Raw genomic sequence first — 27,488 nt, 5'->3', positions numbered from 1 at the left:
TCTTTCCTGTAGCTGTACTGAATACTTATTTCAATACATTTATACATTTACAGCATTTACTGCTTCACACCTGCAGTCATGGCCCAAATTGTTGGCACACCAGAATTTTTTCCAGGAAATCAAGTATTTCTCACAGAAAAGTATCGCAGTAACACATGTTTTGCTATACACATGTTTATTCCCTTTGTGTGTATTGGAACAGAACAAAAAAGGGAGGAAAAAAAGCAAATTGGACATAATGTCACACAAAACTCCAAAAATGGGCTGGACAAAATTATTGGCACCCTTAACTTAATATTTGGTTGCACACCCTTTGGAAAAAATAACTGAAGTCAGTCACTTCCTATAACCATCAATAAGCTTCTTACACCTCTCACCGGGAATTTTGGACCACTCTTCCTTTCCAAACTGCTCCAGGTATCTCTTATTGGAAGGGCACCTTTTCCCAACAGCAATTTTAAGATCTCTCCACAGATGTTCAATGGGATTTAGATCTGGACTCATTGCTGGCCACTTAAGAACAAGAACTCTCCAGCGCTTTGTTGCCATCCATTTCTGGGTGCTTTTTGACGTATGTTTGGGGGTCATTGTCCAGCTTTCTGATACTGGGCTCTACAGTGCGACCATAATCCTTTGGTAATCCTCTGATTTTATGATGCCTTGCACACATTCAAGGCACCCAGTGCCAGAGGCAGAAAAACAACCCCAAAACATCATTTAACCTCCACCATATTTCACTGTAGGTACTGTATTCTTTTCTTTGTAGGCCTCATTCCATTTTCGGTAAACAGTAGAATGATGTGCTTTACCAAAAAGCTCTATCTTGGTCTCATCTGTCCACAAGACGTTTTCCCAGAAGGATTGTGGCTTACTCAAGTACATTTTGGCAAACTGTAGTCTTGCTTTTTTATGTCTCTGTGTCAGCAGTGGGGTCCTTCTGGGTCTCCTGCCGTAGCTTTTCATTTCATTTAAATGTTGACGGATAGTTCGTGCTGGAAACTGATGCTACCTGAGCCTGCAGGACAGCTTGAATTTCTTTGGAACTTGTTTGGGGGTGCTTATCCCACCATCCGGACTATCCTGCTTTGCAACTTTTCATCAATTTTTCTCTTCCGTCCACGCCCAGGAAGATTAGCTACAGTGTCATGGGTTGCAAACTTCTTGATAATGTTGCGCACTGTGGACAAAGGCAAATCTAGATTTGGACTTGTAACCTTGAGATTGTTGATATTTTTCCACAATTTTGGTTCTCAAGTCCTCAAGACAGTTCTCTCCTCCTCTTTCTGTTGTCCATGCTTAGTGTAGCACACACAGACACACAATGCAAAGAGAACTTCTCTCATTTTTATCTGCTTTCAGGTGTGATTTTTATATTGCCCACACCTATTACTTGCCCCAGGTGAGTTTAAAGGAGCATCACATGTTTGAAACAATCTTATTTATCCACAATTTTGAAAGGGTGCCAATAATTTTGTCCAGCCCATTTTTGGAGTTTTGTGTGACATTATGTCAAATTTGCTTTTTTTCCTCCCTTTGTGTGTATTGGAACAAAACAAAAAAAAAAGTGTGTAGCAAAGTATAGCAAAACATGTGTTGCTGCAATACTTTTCTGTGAGAAATACTTGATTTTTTGGAAAAATTTCTGGAGTGCCAACAATTTGGGCCATGACTGTATGTGTCTGTATATTAGGCAATTTACTGCATACTCTGGGAAAGATTACCTCATTTAAAATAACGATATATATGCACAAAGCTGAAATAAAAACAAAACAGGAACTGTATTAACTATTTTCAATGTTTTAACACTATCCAATCCGCAAATGTGGAAAAAAAATATTTTGGCAAGACAGCAAGGAGACTGAAAGAGTACTGCAATATATATCCTATGTAATAAAAGTGGAGGCAACATCAGTAGCAGAACATATTTTGGAGAAACATTAAAGGAACAGTTCAGTGTAAAAATGGGGATGAGGACCACGCTGAGGCAGACAGATAGTAGCCAGGGGTGAGGACGCAACGGGGGCGGGGGCCATAGTTTGAGACCTAACTATAGTCTGGCCACCCAACAGTCCGGGGGCCGTGATATGGCCCCCTGTTTAAAAAGTATTTTTGCCTAACTGTATTAGAAATATTTTTATTTTGCACAGTCTATCTATTTTACCTATTTTTTACACTGAACTGTTCCTTTAAGGTCAGTACTGATTATGTAACATTCCATGGTACTGAAAAATTGGGGAAAAAGATGATATTGAGAAATGTATTGTCTAAAAGAGAAATAGTGGATGTCCACCCTGGATACTAACATACCCAATGGATTAAATAGTGAGTTAAATAAAAGATTTATTGATTAGTGAAGAAGAAAAAAAATGTATGCAATATGTTATGTTATGTAAATATAGAAGACTAATGTTTTAGAAAAAAACATTTGACAGATTTAATTTCATTTCTGTGTACTTATCAAAAAATAAGATATATAGCTCAAAAACACACTATAATATATATATATATATATATATATATATATATACACGTACAGGTCCTTCTCAAAAAATTAGCATATTGTGATAAAGTTCATTATTTTCTGTAATGTACTGATAAACATTACACTTTCATATATTTTAGATTCATTAGACACAACTGAAGTAGTTCAAGCCTTTTATTGTTTTAAAGGAGAAGGAAAGGCTAAGTCACTTGGGGGTGCCAAAATGTTAGGCACCCCCAAGTGACTTAGAACGCCTACCTTGTACCCCGGGCTGGTGCCCCTGTACGGAGAGAACAGCACCAGCCCGGGGTAGCTGCCGGCGCTACCTGCTTCCTCCTCGCTTGCGCGCGCATGCGCAGTAGAGTGTAAAGCCGAACTTAAACATTAAAGTCGGCTTTTCACTCTACTGCGCATGCGCCGGCCGGCGGATTTCGCCGGCAGCGCGCAAAGGAAGGAGGAAGTGGTGTCTACAGGTGCCCCGGGCTGGTGCTGTTCCCTCCGTACAGGGGCACCAGCCCGGGGTACAAGGTAGGCGCTCTAAGTCACTTCGGGGTGCCTAACATTTTGGCACCCCCAAGTGACTTAGCCTTTCCTTCTCCTTTAATATTGATGATTGTGGCATACAGCTCATGAAAACCCCAAATTCCTATCTCAAAAAATTTGCATATTTCATCCGACCAATAAAAGAAAAGTGTTTTTAATACAAAAAAAAAAGTAATTTGGACCACTGAGCAACAGTCCAGTGCTGCTTCTCTGTAGCCCAGTTCAGGCGCTTCTGCCGCTGTTTCTGGTTCAAAAGTGGCTTGACCTGGGAAATGCGGCACCTGTAGCCCATTTCCTGCACACGCCTGTACACGGTGGCTCTGGATGTTTCTACTCCAGACTCAGTCCACTGCTTCCACAGGTCCCCCAAGGTCTGGAATCGGTCCTTCTCCACAATCTTCCTCAGGGCCCGGTCACCTCTTCTCGTTGTGCAGTGTTTTCTGCCACACTTTTTCCTTCCCACAGACTTCCCACTGAGGTGCCTTGATACAGCACTCTGGGAACAGCCTATTCGTTCAGAAATTTCTTTCTGTGTCTTACCCTCTTGCTTGAGGGTGTCAATGATGGCCTTCTGGACAGCAGTCAGGTCGGCAGTCTTACCCATGATTGCGGTTTTGAGTAATGAACCAGGCTGGGAGTTTTTAAAAGCCTCAGGAATCTTTTGCAGGTGTTTAGAGTTAATAAGTTGATTCAGATGATTAGGTTAATAGCTCGTTTAGAGAACCTTTTCATGATATGCTAATTTTTTGAGATAGGAATTTTGGGTTTTCATGAGCTGTATGCCACAATCATCAATATTAAAACAATAAAAGGCTTGAACTACTTCAGTTGTGTGTAATGAATCTAAAATATATGAAAGTATGTTTATCAGTACATTACAGAAAATAATGAACTTTATCACAATATGCTAATTTTTTGAGAAGGACCTGTATGTATATATATATATATATATATATATATATAATATTAGGGCTGGGCGATATACCGTTTAATACCGAATACCGGTGTTTTTTTTTTTTAAAAACTATATTAATTTTTCAGATACCGCAATACCAGGGTGTCAGGGTACTCACCCGTGCGGCCTGGTCTCGCGCGCCTCCTTGCGTGCGCACGCATCCCGTTATCAAAGCGCGTACGTCCGTGACGCGCTGACGGCGCCGGTTCTGTGCATGCGTGGGGGGTATTTAAAGCTATCAAATGCCTCCTCTTGTGCTATGTTGTCTGCGGCCTTGCCTGGGAAACTAAGCCTGCCTGATTTACCTTACGACTTTCTGTTGCCGATCCTTCGCTTGCCTGACTCTGATTTTCAATACTGCAGTAATTATTCTCTAATTTATTAGGAAATGGGGTTAACACCTAATCATGCATGGAAAAAAAATACCGTCAAATACCGTGACACCGATATAATTTTGAAATATACCGTGATATAAATTTTTGGTCATACCGCCCAGCTCTAATAATATAATATATGTGCTGTTTTTAGTTCCTGAGCTTAGGGACCAACTGCATATATAGAATATAAATTTAACAGTACAAGGCTAATTAGTAATGCACTGTCCTGGACAGTTCTAACAGAATCCAAGATAGGAAGTTTCTGTGACAACTCTAAATAAATTATATATATAATTACTACTGTAGAGATGCTGAAACTTTAAGGTTATTGCATTAAGTTAAGTATATAAAATATGGCATTAATAGCCATATTCATCTTTAGGGTTTAGTTTTCCTTTAAGCTCTTTATGTTAATGCTGTTATTTAATCTCATGATGTGTTGCTGTTAGGGCTGGGCGATATGATGTCACCATCCAAGTATTCCTTTGGCGTGAGCAAAATAAAAGAATACGGATAGTGAATTACAGCATATTATATATATTTGTTTATTATCATCTCAAGATTACATAGCAATTTTCTATTTTCTGCAGGCAATATTCCATTATCGTACCGTTCTTTGTGATCAAAACCGCACAGTCATTGATGATAGCTCTGAAAAAGGCAAACCCATGGAGCTTATAATCGGCAAGAAATTCAAACTTCCAGTGTGGGAGACAATCATACGGACCATGAAGCAGGGCGAAGTTGCTGAGTTTCTTTGTGATAAGTCGGTATGGATGCAAAGAAAATATCTAAATACCATAACAGAAAAAATTACATGTATGGTAGTTTGAGTAGAATTACAGTATGATTGTGGAACGAGAATGATTGTTACAAAATAAACAATGCTAACGATTTGCCGGAATATTATGTTTGCAATCCAATATGAGGATGAATACTGCATTAGCTATTTGTTTTTCTCTATTAGCATGTCCTTGAGTACCCACAAGTGTCACGTAGTCTGAGGCGCATTGCTGAAGGACAGGATCCTCGTGAAGGCCAGAGACACTGCTGCGGTGGTATTGCACAGCTTCATGATCACTCACTAGGATATCCTGATTTGGATGAACTTCAGAAAAATCCTCAGCTGCTTATTTTCATTATCACACTTTTACAGGTGAGTATGCTAATAATTTTGTTTTAAATTCCAAATTAACACTAAATAATTACTAAAAATGAAATTTAGCATGCTTTACATTAAGCCATGGACAGACAGGAGAAAACTGTCTTAGTTTTCTTAGAATAAGAGGTACCTGTGATTACTATTTACAAATATGTTAGAGTACATTATATAAAAATAAATATGAAACGTTAGTCTCCTCTTTAATAAAAATAATTTGTTTATATAAGTCCTGTGAGTGCTGACCCTCTCTCAAACACCTTCAACATTATTTGGACCTGCACCCAGGCAACAGCAACTTATCTATATGTGAGTGCCGTGTATATATATATATATATAATTATGCAAGAGTAAATGGAGCACACCCTATAGTAGTTCAAATGCCCTGGGTGCTGGCAAAAATATAGTAGTAATATAGAAGCAGAGAGCAAAGTCACAGGGTTGGAATGACAGCACACGCAAGATGTTTTTCAAGAAGAATCACAGAGGTTTAGATAAATAAATGTGAGGCTTTATTCAGTCCGACGTTTCAGTTCCTATCTGGAACGTTCATCAGGGACTGTCCCTGATGAAAGTTCCAGATAGGAACTGAAACGTCGGACTGAATAAAGCCTCACATTTATTTATCTAAACCTCTGTGATTCTTCTTGAAAAACATCCTGCGTGTGCTGTCATTCCAACCCTGTGTATATATATATATATATATATATATATATATATAATATCTTTTCAAGGATTATGCGCACTCCCAACTTAATTACTTAACTTTATTGTAAATAGTTACATGATTATTCCATCAATGTTTCGGTCCTGGTCTTGGACCTTGTTCACGATGTCATACCCTAATTACAAATCCATTCAATAAAACTTTATATATAAAATTACCCCCACCCGCATGACTCGTATCAGCCCTCCACCCCTGACAAGCATAGGATATGCTATACTCAAGGGAAGAGGGACCATTGCCTGCATAGTCAGAAAGTACATACATAATTATACACAAATAAGTAATGCTCATTAAAATCATAGTAAATCATCTAATCGCTAAAAAGCAATTAAGTGAACAGTATCTAGTAGAATTAAGTCTAAAACAACTGGATTTTTCTGAGTTTTTCTTGAAAACGTTTCACCACTCATCCGAGTGGCTTCTTCAGTTCAAATGACTGGTAGGGAATTCTCCGGTATTTAACTCTTGATGATAAGACAGTCACAGACATCCAATCACAATGGTTCCATTGAACTTGTTCAGTTAGGTTTTGGCTGAAACTGACAGGTGTAAGAAGGTATGATCCAATCACAATGGTACCATGATTCTCATTGATGAAGGTGTTAATCCTTCAAAGTACATGACTGGAAGTGTGAACTGTTGTTAAACCGCCGGGGTAAGGATGTCAAAGCGGCATTGTATGTTGATGACAAGCGGTGTTGCAGGCCCCCTTCTCTGTTCAGGGATGGTTTTTCCAGGCTAGCATAAATGGCCTCTTTCACACCTCTTTCAAACCATCTGTCCTCTCGGTCCAAAATATGCACGTTACTGTCCTCAAAAGAGTGACCTTTTTCTTTGAGGTGTAGATAGACTGCTGAGTCTTGTCCTGAGAAGTTTGCCCGCCTATGTTGGGCCATTCTCTTACAGAGAGGTTGTTTTTTTCTTACAGAGAGGTTGTTTTGTCCACTACACTGGACAGCATAGACCACATTACTTTTCATGTGCTTGGGTGTAGGGTCTTTAGGGTGCACCAGCTTTTGTCCAGAGTGTTGCTGGGTTTGTAAAACACAGGAATGCAATGTTTTTTTAAAATTCTCCTAAGTTTTTTGATGTTTCCAGCAACATATGGGATGACTATGTTGCTTCGCCTGCTGTGTATGTATGTATATCTTTATTTATAAAGCGCTACTTATGTACGCAGCGCTGTACAGTAGAATACATTAATACAAACGGGGTTAAAGATAATGGATAAATACAAAGTACAACAATAAATACAAATAAATACAAGGTACAGTTGCAATAAGAGTCAGAAACAAGATGAACGAGGTCCCTGCCCCATAGAGCTTACAATCTATATGGGAGGGGTAACTAACAGACACTGTGTTCCTCCCTTCTGTTTGTTGGTCTGGTCTTTCTGCTGGTCTTTGATTTGGTTTTGATAAAGGCCCAGGCTGGGTACCCACAAGTTTTCAGAGGTCCTTTTAGATGTTTATATTCCTTCTCCTTAGCCTCTGCATTGGATGCCACAGTTTCAGCCCGATGATGTAGAGTCCTAATGACACCCAGTTTGTGTTCCAGAGGGTGGTGGGAATCAAACAGCAAGTACTGGTCTGTGTGGGTGGGTTTCCTGTATACTTCAATATCCAGGTCCCCCCCCTCTTTGATAACTATAGCACAGTCCAAAAAAGCCAGTTTGCTGTCTTTCATGTCTTCCCTTGTAAACATGATGTTTTTGTCCACAGAGTTTATGTGTTTGGTGAAGGCTGGAACCTTGCGTGCTTTAATTTTGACCCAGGTGTCATCCACATATCTGAACCAGTGACTTGGTGTCGTTCCCTTGAAGGTGTCCAGGGCTTTCTTTTCCACTTCTTTCATATAAAGGTTCGCTACAATTGGAGACACAGGCGAACCCATGGCACAGCCATGTTTTTGTCTATAGAACACTTCCTTGTGCTTGAAGTAAGTGGTATTGAGACATAGGTCCAGTAAGGAACAAACTTGTTCTGGGGTCAGCTTTGTTCTGCTGCTGAGGGTGGTGTCTTGTTTCAGCTGTTTCCTCACTGTTTCAATTGCCTTGGTATGCATGTGAACAGAGATGTTATGTCATAGGACACCATTGTATCATCGATCTCCAGCTTTAACTCCTTCACTTTTTTGACAAAGTCCATGGAGTTCTGAATGTGGTGTACTGTTTTTCCAACTAAGGGGGCTAAGATGTTGGCCACGTATTTAGCAATGTTGTAAGTCACAGAGTTAATGCTGCTGACAATTGGCCTCAAAGGGTCTCCTTCTTTGTGTATTTTTGGGAGTCCATATAGGCATGGAGTGGCTTCACCTGGGTAAAGGCGACGGTACAAAGCCGGAATGATGACCTTTTCCTTCTCAAGGTGCTCCAAGCAGTCTATAACCTTCTTCTTGTAAGTTGCTTGTTGGATCTCTCTTGAGTTGTTCATGTGTGTCTGAATCATTGAGCAGTGTGGACACTTTGGCATGGTAGTCTGATGTATTCAGTACCACTGTACACCTTCCTTTATCTGCTGGCAGGATAGTGGTGAGTGATGCCCTCCTCTCTTGCAAACTTTTTGGAAGGATCTACTAGATACTGTATTTCATGACCTGGATGAATGAGAATCTTCATAGACAATTAAGTGAACAGTACTCGTTTAATCCCTTCGGTGAAAGTGTGTCAAGTTTCTTAATCCAAAAGGACTCATGCTGAAACAACAACCTAGATCTATCTCCCCCACGTCTAGGCATGGGTACATGGTCAATGGCTATATACCTAAAAGTAGGCAGCCTATGTCCCAATTCCAAAAAGTGCTTAGCTACAGGTTTGGTAGTTCCATTATCCCGATAGGCTGTATTGATCGCCGATCTATGGGCATCCATACATTGGCACAACGTCAAATCAGTCTTGCCCACGTATGAAAGCCCACACGGGCATGTAATTAGATATATGACGTGTAGTGACACAAGTGATACGGTGTCGGACCTTAAACCTCTGTCCCGTATGGGGGGGTGTGAAACTCACCCCCAGTTTCATATAGCGACAAGATATACACGTGGGACATTTGAAACAGCCTAATTTATTATCTTTCAACCAAGTTGATTGATGGGCCCTTATCTGGTAGATAACTCCTAACCGGGTCACTAACCACCAACATATCTCTCAAATTCTTACCTCTGCGATAACCAATCATAGGAGAGTCTGGGCATAGTTTACCTAGTTTCGTATCCGCCTTAACAATCGCCCAATTGGCCCGCAAAGTTTTTCCTAGATTCTGTGTTTCACTGTTATACTGGGTGGAGAAAATTAAACCACTATTAGTTTTTTTAACTCCCTCTCCACTAACAATCATTCGTGCTTTCTCACGGGCCATTTGCAATGCCTTCACTCCATATCCAGAAATCTATCCCTCATCTTGCCAAGTTGCTGGTCACATATTGCCGGGTTGGAATTATTACGAAGAACCCTGCAGAATTGTGATACTGGTAGCGAACGTTTGAGAGCAGGTGCATGTGCACTGGTAACATGTAACAAAGAATTACGATCAGTGGACTTTCTAAAGAGGCAGTAATCAATCCACCCCTCTCCGATTTTCAACTGTATATCAAGAAATTGCACCTCGCGATCAGATGTTGCTGTGAATTTAATCTCATCTGTACATAAATTTAGATCATCCATCATTGCCTGAAAGTCTGCTTTCTTGCCTAACCAAATAATACAGATATCGTCAATAAATCTCTTATACAAAAGCGTCCTATGTCCATATTTTGGTAAAATATATTTACACTCAAATTGGTGCATAAAGAGGTTTGCATAAGCGGGCGCCATCGACGTACCCATCGCCGTCCCTGTCAATTGCTGATAAAAGTATGACTCAAAGCAAAATAGTTGAGCTTCAAGCATACTTCCAGTAAATCCAAGATAAATTGTACCGGAGGTCCCACATAATTACTATAGCTCTCAAGTGACCTACGTACAGCAGCTAAGCCCTCAGTATGGGGTATACTGGTATAAAGACTTACTACATCTATAGTCGCAAGAGATACTTCCTTGTCATCTGGAATTATAAGGTCTCGAATGGTATTCAAAAAATGTGGTGTATTATGTAGATACGAAAAAGTGGACTGCACCACCGGCTGGAGAATTTTATCTAAATACACCCCTAACGGCTGTAACAAGCTTTCTCTCGCTGACACAATTGGTCTCCCCGGTGGTGCAGTCAAACTCTTATGTATCTTAGGCAATGTATATAACACTGGACATTTAACGTGCGCAAGTGTAAAATAATCAAATAGAGTCTGTGTAATCCACTTATTGTTCAAAGCCCCCAAAAGTATCTTGTCGATTCGAGTCTTAAATCCCCACATTGGATCACCATCAAGTTTCTTATACACCTTCTTATCAGAGGGTTGACATAAAACTTCTTTCCTGTAATCCGCATAATTTTACAATACTATTCCCCCGCCTTTATCCGCAGGGCGGATGACCACAGAAGTATCATTACGTAAAGAGTCAATTGCCAGTCTCTCTGCCCGGGTAAGATTACTCCTCAGTTTGTTTCCCTGGGCTGCCACTAATCCGATATCATTCTCAACGGTACTTTTAAATAATTTGACAGCCGCATTTTGTGTGGGAGGGCAAAATGATCCTTAAGATTTAGTGTCCTAATGAACCTAAATAGATCAATGTCCTACTGAAATTGATCAAACTCACATGTAGGCACAAAGGTTAACCCCTTTTGTAACAAAGATAACTCAGCTGCTGACAACGTATGAGCGGACAGGTTAAATATCGGGGTAATCATCGGCGGCGCGGCCTGCCTCTTCTTCCCCGCCTCGTTGGATACCTTTTCCGCCTATGTCTATAGGGGGCAATGGGGGTTTTGCCCACACAACCACCGATAAACATTATGTGATGAGTAATCCTCGTTAACTCGTCGCATCTTTTCACGTTTAAAGCATAATAAGTCGCATTTGTACTTCTCCACCTGCGCAGTGCTAGCTGCTAGTGCATCATTCGAGGACTCAGCTGCAAGTAAAACCTGGTGTTCTTGTTCAAATGAAATCAAACTCTTACGGGCCTTCGTAAGCTCCATCGCGATCTCCTCCACTACCAGCACCATCAGGTCCAATGAACGTCGATTCAAAACCCCTGTCCACTTCCTGCAGAACTCCGGGTTGGCTCTCCCGATGGTAGGTATATTGCGTTTGCGGAAGCCCCTAGCAATTTTCTTGGCTCGGTAATAGTCGGACAAAAACAGTCCATGTAAATCTAAATCCACCACGCCCTTGTTTCAGTCGCGTTAGCTCAGAGCATACCTCCTTAGCGTTGGTACTTGCCGGTAACTCCGTTTGTGTGCCAGTCCATAATACACGATCGGCATCCGCCTCAGATAACGTAGCAGGTCTCTGCAAACTCGGCCATTACACCAGAACGCTCAGCAAAGTCTTCCATAATGGGTATACAGCTCTTAGCAATTGCTATCTCTCAGGGGTGCCGGACAATAGTGCTGGGCGGTATACCGATTTAACCGGTATACCGTTTTTTTTAAAAAAAAAACGATATGAGTTTTAAACATACCGCAATACCGGTATGCGTGCCTCCTGCTATTTTTTTCCAATTATATCCGGGTTGCGCCCGTGCGTACGTGACGTCAGCGCGCATGCAAGGTCGCTAGGACGCATCGCTGGAGCTGGAGGAACCACAAGTTGGGTAAGTTCTGCTGAAGTTCTGGTTGGGGGGTTGGGGTTGGGGGGGTTGTGGTTGGGGTTGGGGGGGGGGGCCCTGGCCACCAATATTTATTATTTATTTTTTATTTATATACCGTCAAATACCGTGATACCGATATAATTTTGAAAAATACCGTGATATAAATTTTTGGTCATACCGCCCAGCTCTACCGGACAATACACACCAACCTCTTGTAGATATCCTTTCCAATTGGTCCGCACTCCCTCCTTAATAATGTTTCTCACAAACTCCACAGGTACTGCATGTGGTTGTATTAAATATATATCTTTTGAAGGATTATGCGCACTCCCAACTTAATTACTTAACTCCTTGTTCACGATGTCATACCCTAATTACAAATTAGTATTACTTATTTGTGTATAATTATGTATGTACTTTCTGACTATGCAGGCAATGGTCCCTCTTCCCTTGAGTATAGCATATCCTATGCTTGTCAGGGGCAGAGGGTCCTATTGGCTGATAAGAGTCATGCGGGTGGAGGTAATTTTGTATATAAAGTTTTATTGAATGGATTTGTAATTAGGGTATGACATCGTGAACAAGGTCCGAAGGTCCTAGACCAGGACCGAAGACCAGGACCGAAATGTTGATGGAATAATCATGCACACCAGTTATCTATACACTGCCTAAAATACATAAATCTCTATCAGCACCCCCTGGGAGACCGATCATTTCGGCTGTGGGATCCCTATATCAACCAGTCTCTAGTTATGTGGATCATTTTCTACAACCTTGGTCAGGTCCATGCCATCATATACCCAAGACTCCACACAAGTGATTTTGTGTCTAAAGGAACTAGGGGGAAATCCCATCCGACTGCATTCTTGTCACCATGGATGTCAAAAGCCTATACACTGTTATTCCACATGACATGGGGATTAGGGCATCTAGGCAGGCACTTTTGACTGATACCGCCTTGCGGGTCCCAATAGATTTCTTGTTACAATTGCTTGAACTTACACTGACAAGGAACTTCTTCCGCTTTGAGAACTCCTTCTATCTCCAGCTAGCAGGTACGGCAATGGGCAGTGCCCTTGCCAAGTCATACGCTAACCTGTTTATGCTTCAGTTTGAAACAGAATATATCACACCTCTGATAGGGGAATCTATTTTAATCTACTTTTGATATATCAACGATTTGTTCATGATTTGGACTAAAGGGGTAGACAACTTACTCGCGTTTCATCAATATTTGAATGATTTGGATAGTCCTGTGAAATTGACCTTGAACCACCACTCTGACAATATAGATTTCCTTGACTTAAACATCTTCAGGGACCAACTCCAATTGGGTACCAGACTTTTCCGTAAAACCACTGACCGTAACTCTATATTACATGCCTCCAGTAATCACCCCCCCGCTACTATCAGGGGCATTCCCTATTCCCAGTTTCTACATACTATTAGAAACAATAGCAAACCAGAAATAGCAGTTGTGCAACTCAGGGAGATGTTTGCTAGGTTCCTTGAGCGGGGATATTCTGAAAACCTTTTGGAGCAGCAACTACAGAGAGCCCTCCAACACACGCAAAATGAACTCTTACTTCCGCGTGGGGATCCCCCTTGAGTGTTTGACACTGTGTCCGTTTGTGGCTCAGCCCACCCCCTTGTTGTGCCCTTTGGACCTGCTTAGGGGCACTGTGTACTGACTCTCTGTTGGCCCACAGTGTCCCCTGACAGCCTAGGGCTTAGCGCTCACACCTCTGAGTAGCGCTGAAATGGGCATGTAAGTGAGACGATTCATGCTAGCTGGTTGCTAGGCAACGCGTCTGTTACGGCGCGCTCATTTCCTATACATAGACTTCAGCTTTTATCACTGCAGGCTGGGCACAGGGGCTGCTCTCGGGCTTATGCTTTGAATTATGGCTATGTGGATTACTGGTGGCGCTTCCTCTTATGGAATGGGGTAAGTCTCTTCTACTCGATGGGCGGTTAACACGGAGACTGGGGGGGGCAGACACGTCCTCATAGGGATTTCCACCTAACTAGTTTGTGCTATATCCTCTTGTGTTATTTACCATTTGCTTTTCCCTCTCCTTGTGTTCATGTTTATTATTTATTGTGTTCATGTTTATTTATTTATTTAAATGTCTGTGCAAACACTGTGTTGTTCTCCCTGAGGAAAGCTCCTGTGTGGAGCTGAAACGTTGGATTAATAAAAACCATTTTGCTTTGTTAGATCCTTTTTTGTTTTATTTTTGATTAAGATTTACAGAAGTCCTGTGAGTGCTAGCCTCTTTGCAACTGTATTTTGTTATTTTGCATCAGCACCCAGGCAGTGACCCCTTTTAGGTGGAGTGCTACCTCTGTTGGAACTGTGTATGTATATATATATATATATATATATATATATATATATATACATATATATATATATATATACATATATATATATATATATATATATATATATATATATATATATATATATATATATATATACATATATATATATATATAATATATATATATATATATATATATATATATATATACATATACATATATATATATATATATATACATATATATATATATATACATATATATATAGTAATTTACTACCTAATGTTGGCCCAAGGACTGCTGCACTCTAAGATAGCATTTGCTCAGGGCATTATGTGGTCCCATTGGTGCCTCTGACATTTTGCCTCTTTACTAACGGCTCCCACTACCTTAACAAGCAGGTATATATACCCTTTCGGCCACTTATACTCTTTGTTCTTTACATATACTGCTCCCCCCTTGTCGTGCTAACTGTAACCTCACCCCTGTGTCACTTTGTCTCTCACTCATAGCTAACAGCTCCCGCTACCTTAACAAGCAGGTATATATACTCTTGTGGCTACTTATACTCTCTGCTCCTTACATATACTGCTTCCCCCTGGTCGTGTTAACTGTAACCTCACCCCTGTGTCACTTTGTCTCTCACTACTTGTTACATGTTGGATAATTTCCTTTCAACTCAATATCTGATACATTGTTTGTTTATACGTGATACTTTTAGTTTCACTCTTTCTGTCCACTGGTATCGGTTCTTTCTTTAGGTGTTATGTTTATTGCGGCTGTACAAAGCATTTGTTTATACATAAACAATGAGACACGCATTTTTATTATGCTAATGAGTATTTCACGCTTGATGTGTATTGGACTACGTGAAACTGTGACGTCACACCCAGTTTCTGTTTGTATTTTCCCGCCAGTCACTGTATTTAATGTTAGCATTCACAATGTGTTTTTGACTTTGAGAAAGGCTGAGGTGTTCAGCCGAAACGTCAGTTCGTCTACTCAATAAATTACTTTTTATTTTTGCACCTGAGAGAGCGGCTTCTTTTTCTTCTTATATATATATTTAAATATATATATATTTAAATATATATATATTTAAATATATATATATATATATATATATATATATATATATATATATATATATATAATATATATATATATATAAAATAGATATTCTTGCAGATAGATTATAAACATATGTGGTTTTATTTGGGCTATAACCGCTTGGTAGAGTGTCTTGTTTTGGTAGGGTGTTTTTTGTAATGGTTTTAATGACTTCTACTTATCGATAGCAAGGTGTTACTGATCTATGGCTAGTGCTGGTCACAAACAGATGAGTGATAGATAGTAATGAGTGAATCTGATCTGTTTTGCTTCACCAACAAAAGTCCTGAAACTGCTGAAAATTTTGTGAAATTCATTGACGCCAATAGGGTTTTTTGTAGCAACTATGCAACTTTTTTTTTTTTTTTAATGCAGGCAACTTTTTTTTTTTTCTCACTCCAAATGCATTAAATTGAATGGGTGTTTTTTTTTTTTGTTTTTTTTTTGCTGTGTTTTGCACAGCTAAGACCCACCCAATAGCTGCGATGTTGGCTCAGCTCATTCTAATCAGTGGTTAACACAGGATATGGAGAATAAAGGTTTACTTAGAATTAATGTGGATCAGGAACTGAGAGAGCTAGGTCCAGCTTTACAATGGCCTCTCTTTATGATTATCTCAGACATGCTTTCATCTGCTATGGTACCTATGGATTGGATTAAAGCTGATGGATGTCATTCCTATATTTAAAAAGGGATTACGATCTCAGCCTCTTTGCCTCAGAAAGACTGCTGTAGTTTATATAAAGAAATCTGCTGTGTAGCCATTGGGGCAGCCATTTAAAGAAGAAAAGGCTACAGAGTTTATCTGCTATGTAAACTGTGCCTTTTCTCCTTTTTTCCAGCTTAAGGGCTGTGACACATGGGCGACTAATCTCCTCGAAATGCCATCCCATCAGATAGAATGTAAATTGCCGGTGGGATGGCATACGCACCGCCGTGATTTGCTGAAGTCACGGAAGTTGCCTTGAGAGGAAACTTCTGCAACTTCAGCAAATCACGGCGCCACAGATGCCATCCCACCGGTGATTTACATTCTAGCCGGTGGGATGGCATTTTGAGGAGATTTGTCGCGGGGCGACTAATCTTCCTGTGAGTCACTGCCCTAAATGGCTGCCCCCATGGCTACACAGCAGGGTATTTATATAAACTGTAGTTGCGTTTTTGTAGCAAACAAAATGATTGGCAGTTGGTGGATCCGTCCACTTTTTCTAACCTGGAACTGCAGTTACCCAGTGACACTGCAAAGTTTAGGGACCCTAGGATAAAGAACGGCAGCAGTTTAAATTTAAACCAATAAAAGTCAATAGGTGAATTGTGATTGGTGGGTGTGCCCACTTTTTCTGACCTTTAGTCGAAGTCACTCAGTGACAAACTGCAAAGTTTGGGTACCCTGGCATAAATAGTGTGAGAATGACAGCATTTTAAATTTAAACCAATAAAATTTAATGGATTAAATCTGACGGTTAGTGGCCCAACCCACTTTTCCTATTTTTGAACTGCAGTCCCCCAGTAAACAAAAGTTTGGGGACTGACAGCATTTTACATTTCACCATTGAAAGTAAATTGGTGCAATGTGATTGGCTGTTGGTGGCTCTGCCCACTTTTTCTAACCTTGAATACATAGTCATCCAGTGACTGTGCAAAGTTAGGGAACTCTGGCATAAAAAGTGTAAGAAAGGCAGTAGTATAAATATAAACCAATGAATTTCAATTGGGGAAATCTGATTGGCTGTTGGTGGCTCTACCAACTTTTTCGGCCCTTTAACCTTAGTCCCCCAGTGGCCAACTGTGAAAAGTTTGGGGGCGTTAAACGTGTGAGAATGGCAGCACTTTAAATTTCCCCATTAAAATCAATTAAACAAATCTGATTTGCCTATTTGTGGCTCCACCCACTTTTTTCAGACCTTGAATTATTGTCACCCAGTGACTAACTTTGCAAAGTTTGGGGACCCTGGCACAATAGTATAAGAATGGCAGCATTTTAAATGTAAACCAAAAAAATTCAGTAGATAGTAACATACATAGTAACATAGTAAGTTAGTTTAAAAAAAAGACGTACATCCATCACATTCAACCATAATGCCTATATATAATCTGCCTAACTTCTAGTTGATCCAGAGGAAGGCAAAAAAAAACCCCATCTGAAGCCTCTCTAATTTGCCGCAGAGGGGAAAAAATTCCTTCCTGACTCAAGATGGCAATCGGACCAGTCCCTGGATCAACTTGTACTAAGAGCTATCTCCCATAACCCTATATTCGCTTACTTGCTAAGAAGCCATCTAGCCCCTTCTTAAAGCTATATAATGTATCAGCCAGTACGACTGATCCGGGGAGGGAATTCCACAACTTCACAGCTCTCGTAGTAAAAACTCCTTTCTGAATATTATAACGGAACCTCCCTTCTTCTAAACAGAGTGCCCTTGTGTCCGTTGGAAGGAACTACTGGTAAATAAAGCATTAGAGAGGTTATTATATGATCCCCTTATATATTTATACATAGTTATCAATGTCACCTCTTAAGCGCCTCTTCTCCAGTGTAAACAGACCCAACTTGGCCAGTCTTTCTTCATAACTGAGATTTTCCATACCCTTTACCAACTTAGTTGCCCTTCTCTGGATGCTCTCTAATTCAATAATGTCCCGTTTGAGCACTGAAGACCAAAACTGAACAGCATATTCTAGGTCGGGTCTTACCAACGCTCTGTAAAGGGGAAGAATAACACCCTCCTCCCATGAATCTATGCCCCTTTAAATACAGCTCAAACCCTTGTTTGCCCTAGCAGCTGCTGGCTGGCATTGCTTGCTACTGCCTAGTTTATTATCTACAAGGACTCCAAGGTCCTTCTCCATTATGGATTTGCCTAGTGCAGTCCCATGTGCAAGTGTATAAGTGGCTTGCATGTTTTTACATTCCAGGTGCATGACCTTACATTTATCCACATTAAATCTCATCTGCCACTTATAGCTGCCCAGATTGCCAGTTTGCCAAGATCTTGCTGCAAGGATGCCACATCCTGGATAGAATTGACTGGTCTGCAGAGTTTTGTGTCTTCTGCAAACACTGATAAATTACTTATAATCCCCTCCCCTAAGTCATTTATGAACAAGTTAAACAAAAGTGGACCCAGTACAGAACCCTAAGGGACCACACTGAGAACCTTACTCTAAGTAAAGAATGCACCATTAACAACCACCCTCTGTACCCGATCCCGTAGCCAGTTTTCTATCAATGTGCAAACGACTTTACTAATACCAATAGACCTTAGATTAGAAAGCAGTCGTTTGTGGGGAACGGTATCAAATGCTTTGGCATAATCCAAATAGATCAAGTCTACTGCATCCCCACTATCAAGCTTCTTACTCACCTCATGATAAAAAGCAATTAAATTGGTCTGACGTGACCTGTCCTTCATAAAGCCATGCTGGTTACCGCTCATAATGCCATTCTCCAGTATATAATTTTGCATGTGATCCCTTAACAAGCCTTTAAATATCTTGCCCAACACAGATGTCAAGCTTACAGGCCTATAATTGCCAGGCTGAGATCTTACTCCCTTTTTAAATATAGGAATGACATTAGCCTTCTTCCAATCCATAGGCACCATACCTCATGAAAGCGAGTCTGAGAATATCAGAAACAAAGGCCACTGTAAATCTGACCCTAGCTCTCTCCGTACCCGAGGGTGTATTCCATCTGGCCCAGGTGCCTTGTTGACATTTATCTTGTGTAACCCTTTTAGCACCATATCCTGTGTCAACCACTGCTTAGTTCGAGCTGAGGCAATTGTGCAGCTATTGGGTGGGACATGGCTTTCTGGCTCCTCTACACAGAAGAAAAGAACTGGTTTAGCACATCTGCCTTTTTTGTATCCGCTGGAACCATCTTGTTGCTATAACTTAGTGGGGCCACACCCTCAACCTGCATCTTTCTACTATTCATATACAAACCAGATTCCAAAAAAGTTGGGACACTAAACAAATTGTGAATAAAAACTGAACTGAACTAAACTGAGAAAATATACCATTTTAAGGGAAAAATATGTTGATTCAGAATTTCATGATGTCAACAAATCCCAAAAAAGTTGGGACAAGTAGCAATAAGAGGCTGGAAAAAGTAAATTTGAGCATAACAAAGAGCTGGAAGACCAAATAACACTAATTAGGTCAATTGGCAACATGATTGGGTATAAAAAGAGCTTCTCAGAGTGGCAGTGTCTCTCAGAAGCCAAGATGGGTAGAGGATCACCAATTCCCACAATGTTGCGCAGAAAGATAGTGGAGCAATATCAGAAAGGTGTTACCCAGCGAAAAATTGCAAAGATTTTGCATCTATCATCATCAACTGTGCATAACATTATCCGAAGATTCAGAGAATCTGGAACAATCTCTCTGCGTAAGGGTCAAGGCCGTAAAACCATACTGGATGCCCGTGATCTCCGGGCCCTTAAACGACACTGCACCACAAACAGGAATGCTACTGTAAAGGAAATCACAGAATGGGCTCAGGAATACTTCCAGAAACCATTGTCAGTGAACACAATCCACCGTGCCATCCGCCATTGCCAGCTGAAACTCTACAGTGCAAAGAAGAAGCCATTTCTAAGCAAGATCCACAAGCTCAGGCGTTTTCACTGGGCCAGGGATCATTTAAAATGGAGTGTGGCAAAATGGAAGTCACGATTCGAAGTTCTTTTTGGAAATCTGGGACGCCATGTCATCCGGACCAAAGAGGACAAGGACAACCCAAGTTGTTATCAACGCTCAGTTCAGAAGCCTGCATCTCTGATGGTATGGGGTTGCATGAGTGCGTGTGGCATGGGCAGCTTGCATGTCTGGAAAGGCAGCATCAATGCAGAAAAATATATTCAGGTTCTAGAACAACATATGCTCCCATCCAGACGTCATCTCTTTCAGGGAAGACCCTGCATTTTTCAACAAGATAATGCCAGACCACATTCTGCATCAATCACAACATCATGGCTGCGTAGGAGAAGGATCCAGGTACTGAAATGGCCAGTCTGCAGTCCAGATCTTTCACCTATAGAGAACATTTGGCGCATCATAAAGAGGAAGGTGCGACAAAGAAGGCCCAAGACGATTGAACAGTTAGAGGCCTGTATTAGACAAGAATGGGAGAGCATTCCTATTCCTAAACTTGAGAAACTGGTCGCCTCAGTCCCCAAACGTCTGTTGAGTGTTGTAAGAAGAACCACACAGTGGTGAAAATGGCCTTGTCCCAACTTCTTTGGGATTTGTTGACACCATGAAATTCTGAATCAACATATTTTTCCCTTAAAATGGTACATTTTCTCAGTTTAAACTTTTGTTCCGTGATTTATGTTCTATTCTGAATAAAATATTAGAAGTTGGCACCTCCACATCATTGCATTCAGTTTTTATTCACAATTTGTTTAGTGTCCCAACTTTTTTGGAATCCGGTTTGTACTTAAAAAAACTTTTTGAGGTTAGTTTTGGCCTCTGCCGCAATGCGCTCCTCATTTTCTATCTTGGCCTTCCGGATTGCTGTTTTACAACACTGGTTATAGTGTTTATATTCATTAAACGCACCTACTGTCCCTGACTTACAGTGGTGTGAAAAACTATTTGCCCCCTTCCTGATTTCTTATTCTTTTGCATGTTTGTCACACTTAAATGTTTCTACTCATCAAAAACCGTTAACTATTAGTCAAAGATAACATAATTGAACACAAAATGCAGTTTTTAAATGAAGGTTTACGTTATTAAGGGAGAAAAAAAACTCCAAATCTACATGGCCCTGTGTGAAAAAGTGATTGCCCCCCTTGTTAAAAAATAACTTAACTGTGGTTTATCACACCTGAGTTCAATTTCTGTAGTCACCCCCAGGCCTGATTACTGCCACACCTGTTTCAATCAAGACATCACTTAAATAGAAGCTACCTGACACAGAGAAAAGCACCTCAAAAGCTAGACATCATGCCAAGATCCAAAGAAATTGAGGAACAAATGAGAACAAAAGTAATTGAGATCTATCAGTCTGGTAAAGGTTATAAAGCCATTTCTAAAGCTTTGGGACTCCAGCGAACCACAGTGAGAGCCATTATCCACAAATGGCAAAAACATGGAACAGTGGTGAACCTTCCCAGGAGTGGCCGGCCAACCAAAATTACCCCAAGAGCGCAGAGACAACTCATCCGAGAGGCCACAAAAGACCCCAGGACAACATCTAAAGAACTGCAGGCCTCACTTGCCTCAATTAAGGTCAGTGTTCACGACTCCACCATAAGAAAGAGACTGGGCAAAAATGGCCTGCATGGCAGATTTCCAAGGCGCAAACCACTTTTAAGCAAAAAGAACATTATGGCTCTTCTCCATTTTGCTAAAAAACATCTCAATGATTGCCAAGACTTTTGGGAAAATACCTTGTGGACCGACGAGACAAAAGTTGAACTTTTTGGAAGGTGCGTGTCCCGTTACATCTGGTGTAAAAGTAACACAGCATTTCAGAAAAAGAACATCATACCAATAGTAAAATATGGTGGTGGTAGTGTGATGGTCTGGGGTTGTTTTTCTGCTTCAGAACCTGGAAGGCTTGCTGTGATAGATGGAACCATGAATTCTACTGTCTACCAAAAAATCCTGAAGGAGAATGTCCGGCCATCTGTTCGTCAACTCAAGCTGAAGCGACCTTGGGTGCTGCAGCAGGACAATGACCCAAACCACACCAGCAAATCCACCTCTGAATGGCTGAAGAAAAACAAAATGAAGACTTTGGAGTGGCCTAGTCAAAGTCCTGACCTGAATCCTATTGAGATGTTGTGGCATGACCTTAAAAAGGCGGTTCATGGTAGAAAACCCTCAAATAAAGCTGAATTACAACAATTCTGCAAAGATGAGTGGGCCAAAATTCCTCCAGAGCGCTGTAAAAGACTCGTTGCAAGTTATCGCAAACGCTTGATTGCAGTTATTGCTGCTAAGGGTGGCCCAAGCAGTTATTAGGTTCAGGGGGCAATTACTTTTTCACACAGGGCCATGTAGGTTTGGATTTTTTTTCTCCCTAAATAATAAAAACCCTCATTTAAAAACTGCATTTTGTGTTTACTTGTGTTATCTTTGACTAATAGTTAAATGTGTTTGATGATCAGAAACATTTTGTGTGACAAACATGCAAAAGAATAAGAAATCAGGAAGGGGCAAATAGTTTTTCACACCACTGTATATTTCTTAAAAGCTTTCCTTTTTTCCCCCTATAAACTTCTTTATCTCAGAGTTAAGCCACATAGGATGATTCTTAACACTTCTACTTTTTCTTACTAATGAAATGAATTGAGAACAGTAATGATTTAATATCATTTTAAATGACAACCATTTCTGCTCTGTGTTTTTATCAGAAAACATAATGCCCCAATCTATGCCCTGAAGCACTGCCCTTAAGAATCTAAAATTTGCTTTTCTAAAATTCAGTGTCTTTGTTGCCCCAGTGTACAGTGGGGAACATAAGTATTTGAACACCCTGCGATTTTGCAAGTTCACCCACTTAAAAATCATGGAGGGGTCTAAAAGTCACACTGTATGTGCATTCCCACTGTAAGAGACAGCATTAAAAAAAAAAAAACTCAGGAAATCACATTGTATGATTTTTAAAGAATTTATTTGTATTGCACTGCTGCAGATAAGAATTTGAACACCTGAGAAAATCAGTGTTAATATTTGGTACAGAAGCCTTTGTTTGCAATTACAGAGGTCAAACTTTTCCCGTAGTTCTTGACCAGGTTTACACGCACTGCAACAGGGATTTTGGCCCACTCCTCCACACAGATCTCCTCTAGATCTGTCAGGTTTCGGGGTTGTCACTGAGCAACACGGAGTTTCAGCTCCCTCCAAAGATTTTCTATTGGATTTAGGTCTGGAGACTGGCTAGGCCACTCCAGAACCTTGATATGCCTCTTATGGAGCCACTCCTTGGTTATCCTGGCTGTGTGCTTTGGGCCATTGTCATGTTGGAAGACCCAGCCACGACCCATCTTCAATGCTCTGACTGAGAGAAGGAGGTTGTTGCTCAAAATCTCACAATACATGGCCCCGTTCATCCTCTCCTTACTACAGTGTAGTCGTCCTGTCTCCTTCGCAGAAAAGCAGCCCCAAAGCATGATGTTACCACCCCCATGCTTCACAGTAGGGATGGTGTTCTTGGGATGCAACTCATCCTTATTTTTCCTCCAAACACGGCGAGTGAGTGACGTCTGCCTCTTCATCGCACGTGCTGATGCGCGCATCTTTCTAGTTTGGTATGCGAATGTCTGCGTCTGTCAACTTGGTGCTACATGCGACGTCATTGCATCCAGCGCAAAATTCAAATATTTTGAGGCACCTGTGCATAATTGCGTCACCCAACTTTGGTCCTGATTCCTGGGTGTGCTTATTTCTGATTGTCCTTTGTGTTTTGACCCTTGCCTGACCTTGACTCTGCCGCCTATACTGAACTTTTGCCTGTTTTCTGCCTACGCCTACTGGACCTTGATTCTGTACTTTGTTGCTCTCATGGTTTTGCCCTCAGCCTGTTCCACCTTTGTCTCCACTCCCAAACTCTGCTTAAACACCAGGTTTCCCTAGCTTGCCCAGAACATTTGCCCTGGTTCTCTCACATTAAGTTCCCCTTGTAGAGCCTAAGATACCCTTCCCAAAAGATTCTCCAGGGTTCGGACTAAATTTTTTGCTTTCAAGGAGGTAAATTTTGTGATAACCTTATTATTAGGTGATCCTCCGGTTTGTAATTTCACTCTAGTCTGTTCTGACCCAGCTTGGCACTATTATCTATGATGACCCTATTCGGGCTGCCTCTGCCTACTCTGCCATCCATACCCTCAAACAGGATAGGAGGCTGGTTGAGGAGTATTGCATTGAGTTTCGCCGCTGGGCAGTAGAGAAGTGTTGGAATGATACAGCCCTTCATAGCCACTTCATAGCGAGACTGTCCGATGCTATTACAGACAGAGTCATTAATTACCCTGCCCCAACATCACTTGATGCTTTAATGTCTCTCGCTATTCATATATATAGGAGACATAGGGAGAGGTGTCAGAAGAGAACATAAAGTCTTCCAGATCCCAGGATCTGGTCATGTCCATTGAGGGTTCTCATAGTGAACAACTATTCTTGTATATAATAACTGTCCTGATACCCCTGTGATCCTAGGTCTTCCATGGTTAGAAAGACATAACCCGCATATTGATTGGGTCTCCAGTAAAATACGTAGTTGGGGGGAGAGACTGTGAAAAATCGTGTTTTAAGAGATCCTTTCTCTTGCTACAACCTCTCTGAAGGTCTCCCTCCTCAATATACAGCCTTCGCTGACGTCTTTTCTAAAAAAGGCATAGACCCTATGATTGTGCAATTGAATTAGCTCCTGTTCCTCCTAAAAGTAGAACCAATCCACATTCTCTTCCTGAAACTCAAGCTATGGAGGAGTACATTAGGGATAATCTGGAAAGGGGGTTAATTAGACCATCCCCTTCTCCCACTGGGGCAGGTTTCTTCTTTGTAAGCAAGGATTTAGGCCCTGTATGGATTACCCCCTTCCCTTGATTTCAGAATTCTTTGACAGGGTTAATGGTGCCTTGATTTTCACTAAACTTGATCTTAAGAGGAGCATACAACTTAATCCTGGTTAAGGAGGGGATTACTCGTGAATATTTGGTAATGCCTTTTTGGTGATGTCTTCATGTCATTGACCAACTCCTCCTTTGTAGTATTTCAGATCCCTCCATGATTTCTAAGTGGGAGAACTTGCAAAATCGAAGGGTGTTCAAATGATTATGTTCCACACTGTAACCTATGCCTTTTCTCCTTTTTCCAGCTTCAATGGCTGCCCCTGTGGCAGGGTATTTATATAAACTACAGCAGTGTTTCTGTAGCAAACATGCAAATTTTACCAGTGCAGGGCAATAGTGTACTTTATTGTAGTTACTTTAAAACACTTTCATTTTTTGGTGTTACTGTTCCTTTAATGAATGGGCAAAAGATGCAATTGCCTGGGGCCCACAATCAGACTTTCATTTTGCTATCATTTTTGATTGAAGTATCCCCTCCAAATGGCAAACCTCTCATTAGAGGGAATATTAAAGGATTTAATTTTATTTAGTGCTGGGCGGTATACCGATTTAAACCGAATACCGTTTTTAAAAAAAAAATGATATGAATTTTAAACATACCGGTGTGCGCGCCTCCTGCAATTTTTTTCTAAGTATATCCGTGCGTACGTGACGTCAGCGCGCACGCGACGTCAGCGCTCTACAAAAGCGCCATCGCTAGGACGCATCGCTGGAGCTGGAGGTACCACAACTTCGGTAAGTTCCACTGAACACCAATGTGCATGGGGGCGCTGTCTTCGGGGGTGCCTGGCCTGCAATCCTGCATATTTTATGGGGGTGCCTGCCTGGCCACCTTGCAATTTATTGGCACGGTCTTGGGGTGGGTGGAAGGGTGGCCAGCAATTTTTATGTATATGGGAGGGGGGGGGTGCCTGCAAACTATTTAGGGGCCCTGGCCTTAACACCTAATCATGCATGGGCAAAAAAAATACCGTCAAATACCGTGACACCGATATAATTTTGAAAAATACCGTGATATAAATTTTTGGTCATACCGCCCAGCACTAATTTTATTAAAAAGTTTGTATTTGATACAGTTTAACTTTTCCCACCACTGTTGGTACATGATAGCATGTCTGGGCCTCATGTCTATTTCAGTGAGCACAGAATTTTTCAGTTTTTCCACCTTATTAGGTATTTCCTCCTTTTTATTGTCCTATAAGGAAGTCCTATAAGAAATTTATTGAAGCAGGTGTGGGGCCCCACTAATAAGATCTTTGCCCTGGGCCAACTGATCCCATACCTGTACATTTCAAATGTTTTGAAAATGACAAATTCAAGGCAATGTTTGAGGGAAATATACATGAAAATGATACACTAAATGAAGCTGTATTAATTAAAGCTGCCAGTAGCAATTGTCTGTGTCTTCAAGAAAAGCTATTATAGGGTTAAACCTGGACACTTCTGGAGGCAGGTCAAAAAAAAAAGTGGCTTCTCCTTTCCAGTGTATCCACAGAACTTCTCTTCTGATAAGGGCAAAAACACATGGGGCGATTAGTTGCCACAACAAAAGTTGGTCGCAGCGACTTTCCCGCCACAGGTTACCATATAAGTCGCCTGCGGTTTGCACTGCATGGATTAGTTGCTGCAACTTTTTAAAAACTCGTGGCTGCTATTTGCTGTGCATGTCTTCACCCCAAGACAGTTTCTTTAGTCCTGGCAAAGGAGGGCAAGGCTCTGGGGATTCCCCTGCAGTTTTAAGCAGAGTATGGGGAGTTATTTAGTTTTTAAAAAAATGTATTACAAAGTAAGAAAATAGAATCAACAGAACATACATCTGAATATCTGGCGACGTTTCACAGATAAATGCTAACAATAAAATGTCTGTCTACATAGATTCTCTTGTGCAATGGTATGTCGGTTCACTTTAATACAATTATTTGTATTGGGTAATGGGGGATAGAAGATGGAAGGGAAGTACCTCTAATATATGGCTACAGGTGGCCAATAGATTAACTTCTATGGCCTGTTTATATTAATTGTCCTCTTAATAATAATATAATATCCCTGTGAGCCACTGAGATGAGTAGTCCCTAATCTGTTTAGCAGTATGTACTGAAGCTTTCTCAAAACATCGAATTTCTTCCACTTTCAGTATCCACTCTTTTAGGGTGGGCAATCAAGGAAATTTCCAACACCTAGGAAACAGCAGTTTGGCCACACTGAAGAGATGTGGTAAAGAAAAGTTTTTGAAATTTGACTTATCCTCCTTAGACATTAAGAACAATAATAAATAAGCAGGGTCAGAAAAAGATCTGTCACTGGCTATATGTGAACAGAGTCAAAATATATCTTTCAAATAGGCTTGAATATTGGGACTTTCCCAAAAAAGATGTGATAGTGTACCAGTGGCTGGGTTACACCTTGAGCTACCCATCAAATTCTGCATCATACTGATTGCCTCAGATTTGGTCAAGGACAGGTTAAGGTCCTTCATCCACAATTTTACAAAGTGTAGATTAAATGGTTCATTAGGCCCCAAC

At 40.9% G+C, this 27,488-nt stretch overlaps 1 protein-coding gene across 2 annotated transcripts in view; it reads left to right on the top strand.

The window, feature by feature from the left end:
- aip (aryl hydrocarbon receptor interacting protein) overlaps nucleotides 1-27,488 on the top strand; it is a 72,557-nt gene that overhangs the window by 30,282 nt on the left and 14,787 nt on the right. For both annotated transcript variants that reach the window (NM_001102749.1, XM_012965878.3), the window contains 2 exon segments: nucleotides 4,948-5,127; nucleotides 5,325-5,513. In NM_001102749.1, coding sequence (NP_001096219.1) covers nucleotides 4,948-5,127; nucleotides 5,325-5,513 — 369 coding nt within the window.

The sequence above is a fragment of the Xenopus tropicalis genome, chromosome 7, assembly GCF_000004195.4.
Source record: "Xenopus tropicalis strain Nigerian chromosome 7, UCB_Xtro_10.0, whole genome shotgun sequence".
Taxonomy (NCBI): Eukaryota; Metazoa; Chordata; class Amphibia; order Anura; family Pipidae; genus Xenopus; species Xenopus tropicalis.
Note: the sequence above shows the minus strand (reverse complement) of the source record. Positions and strands in the feature narration are given on the sequence as shown.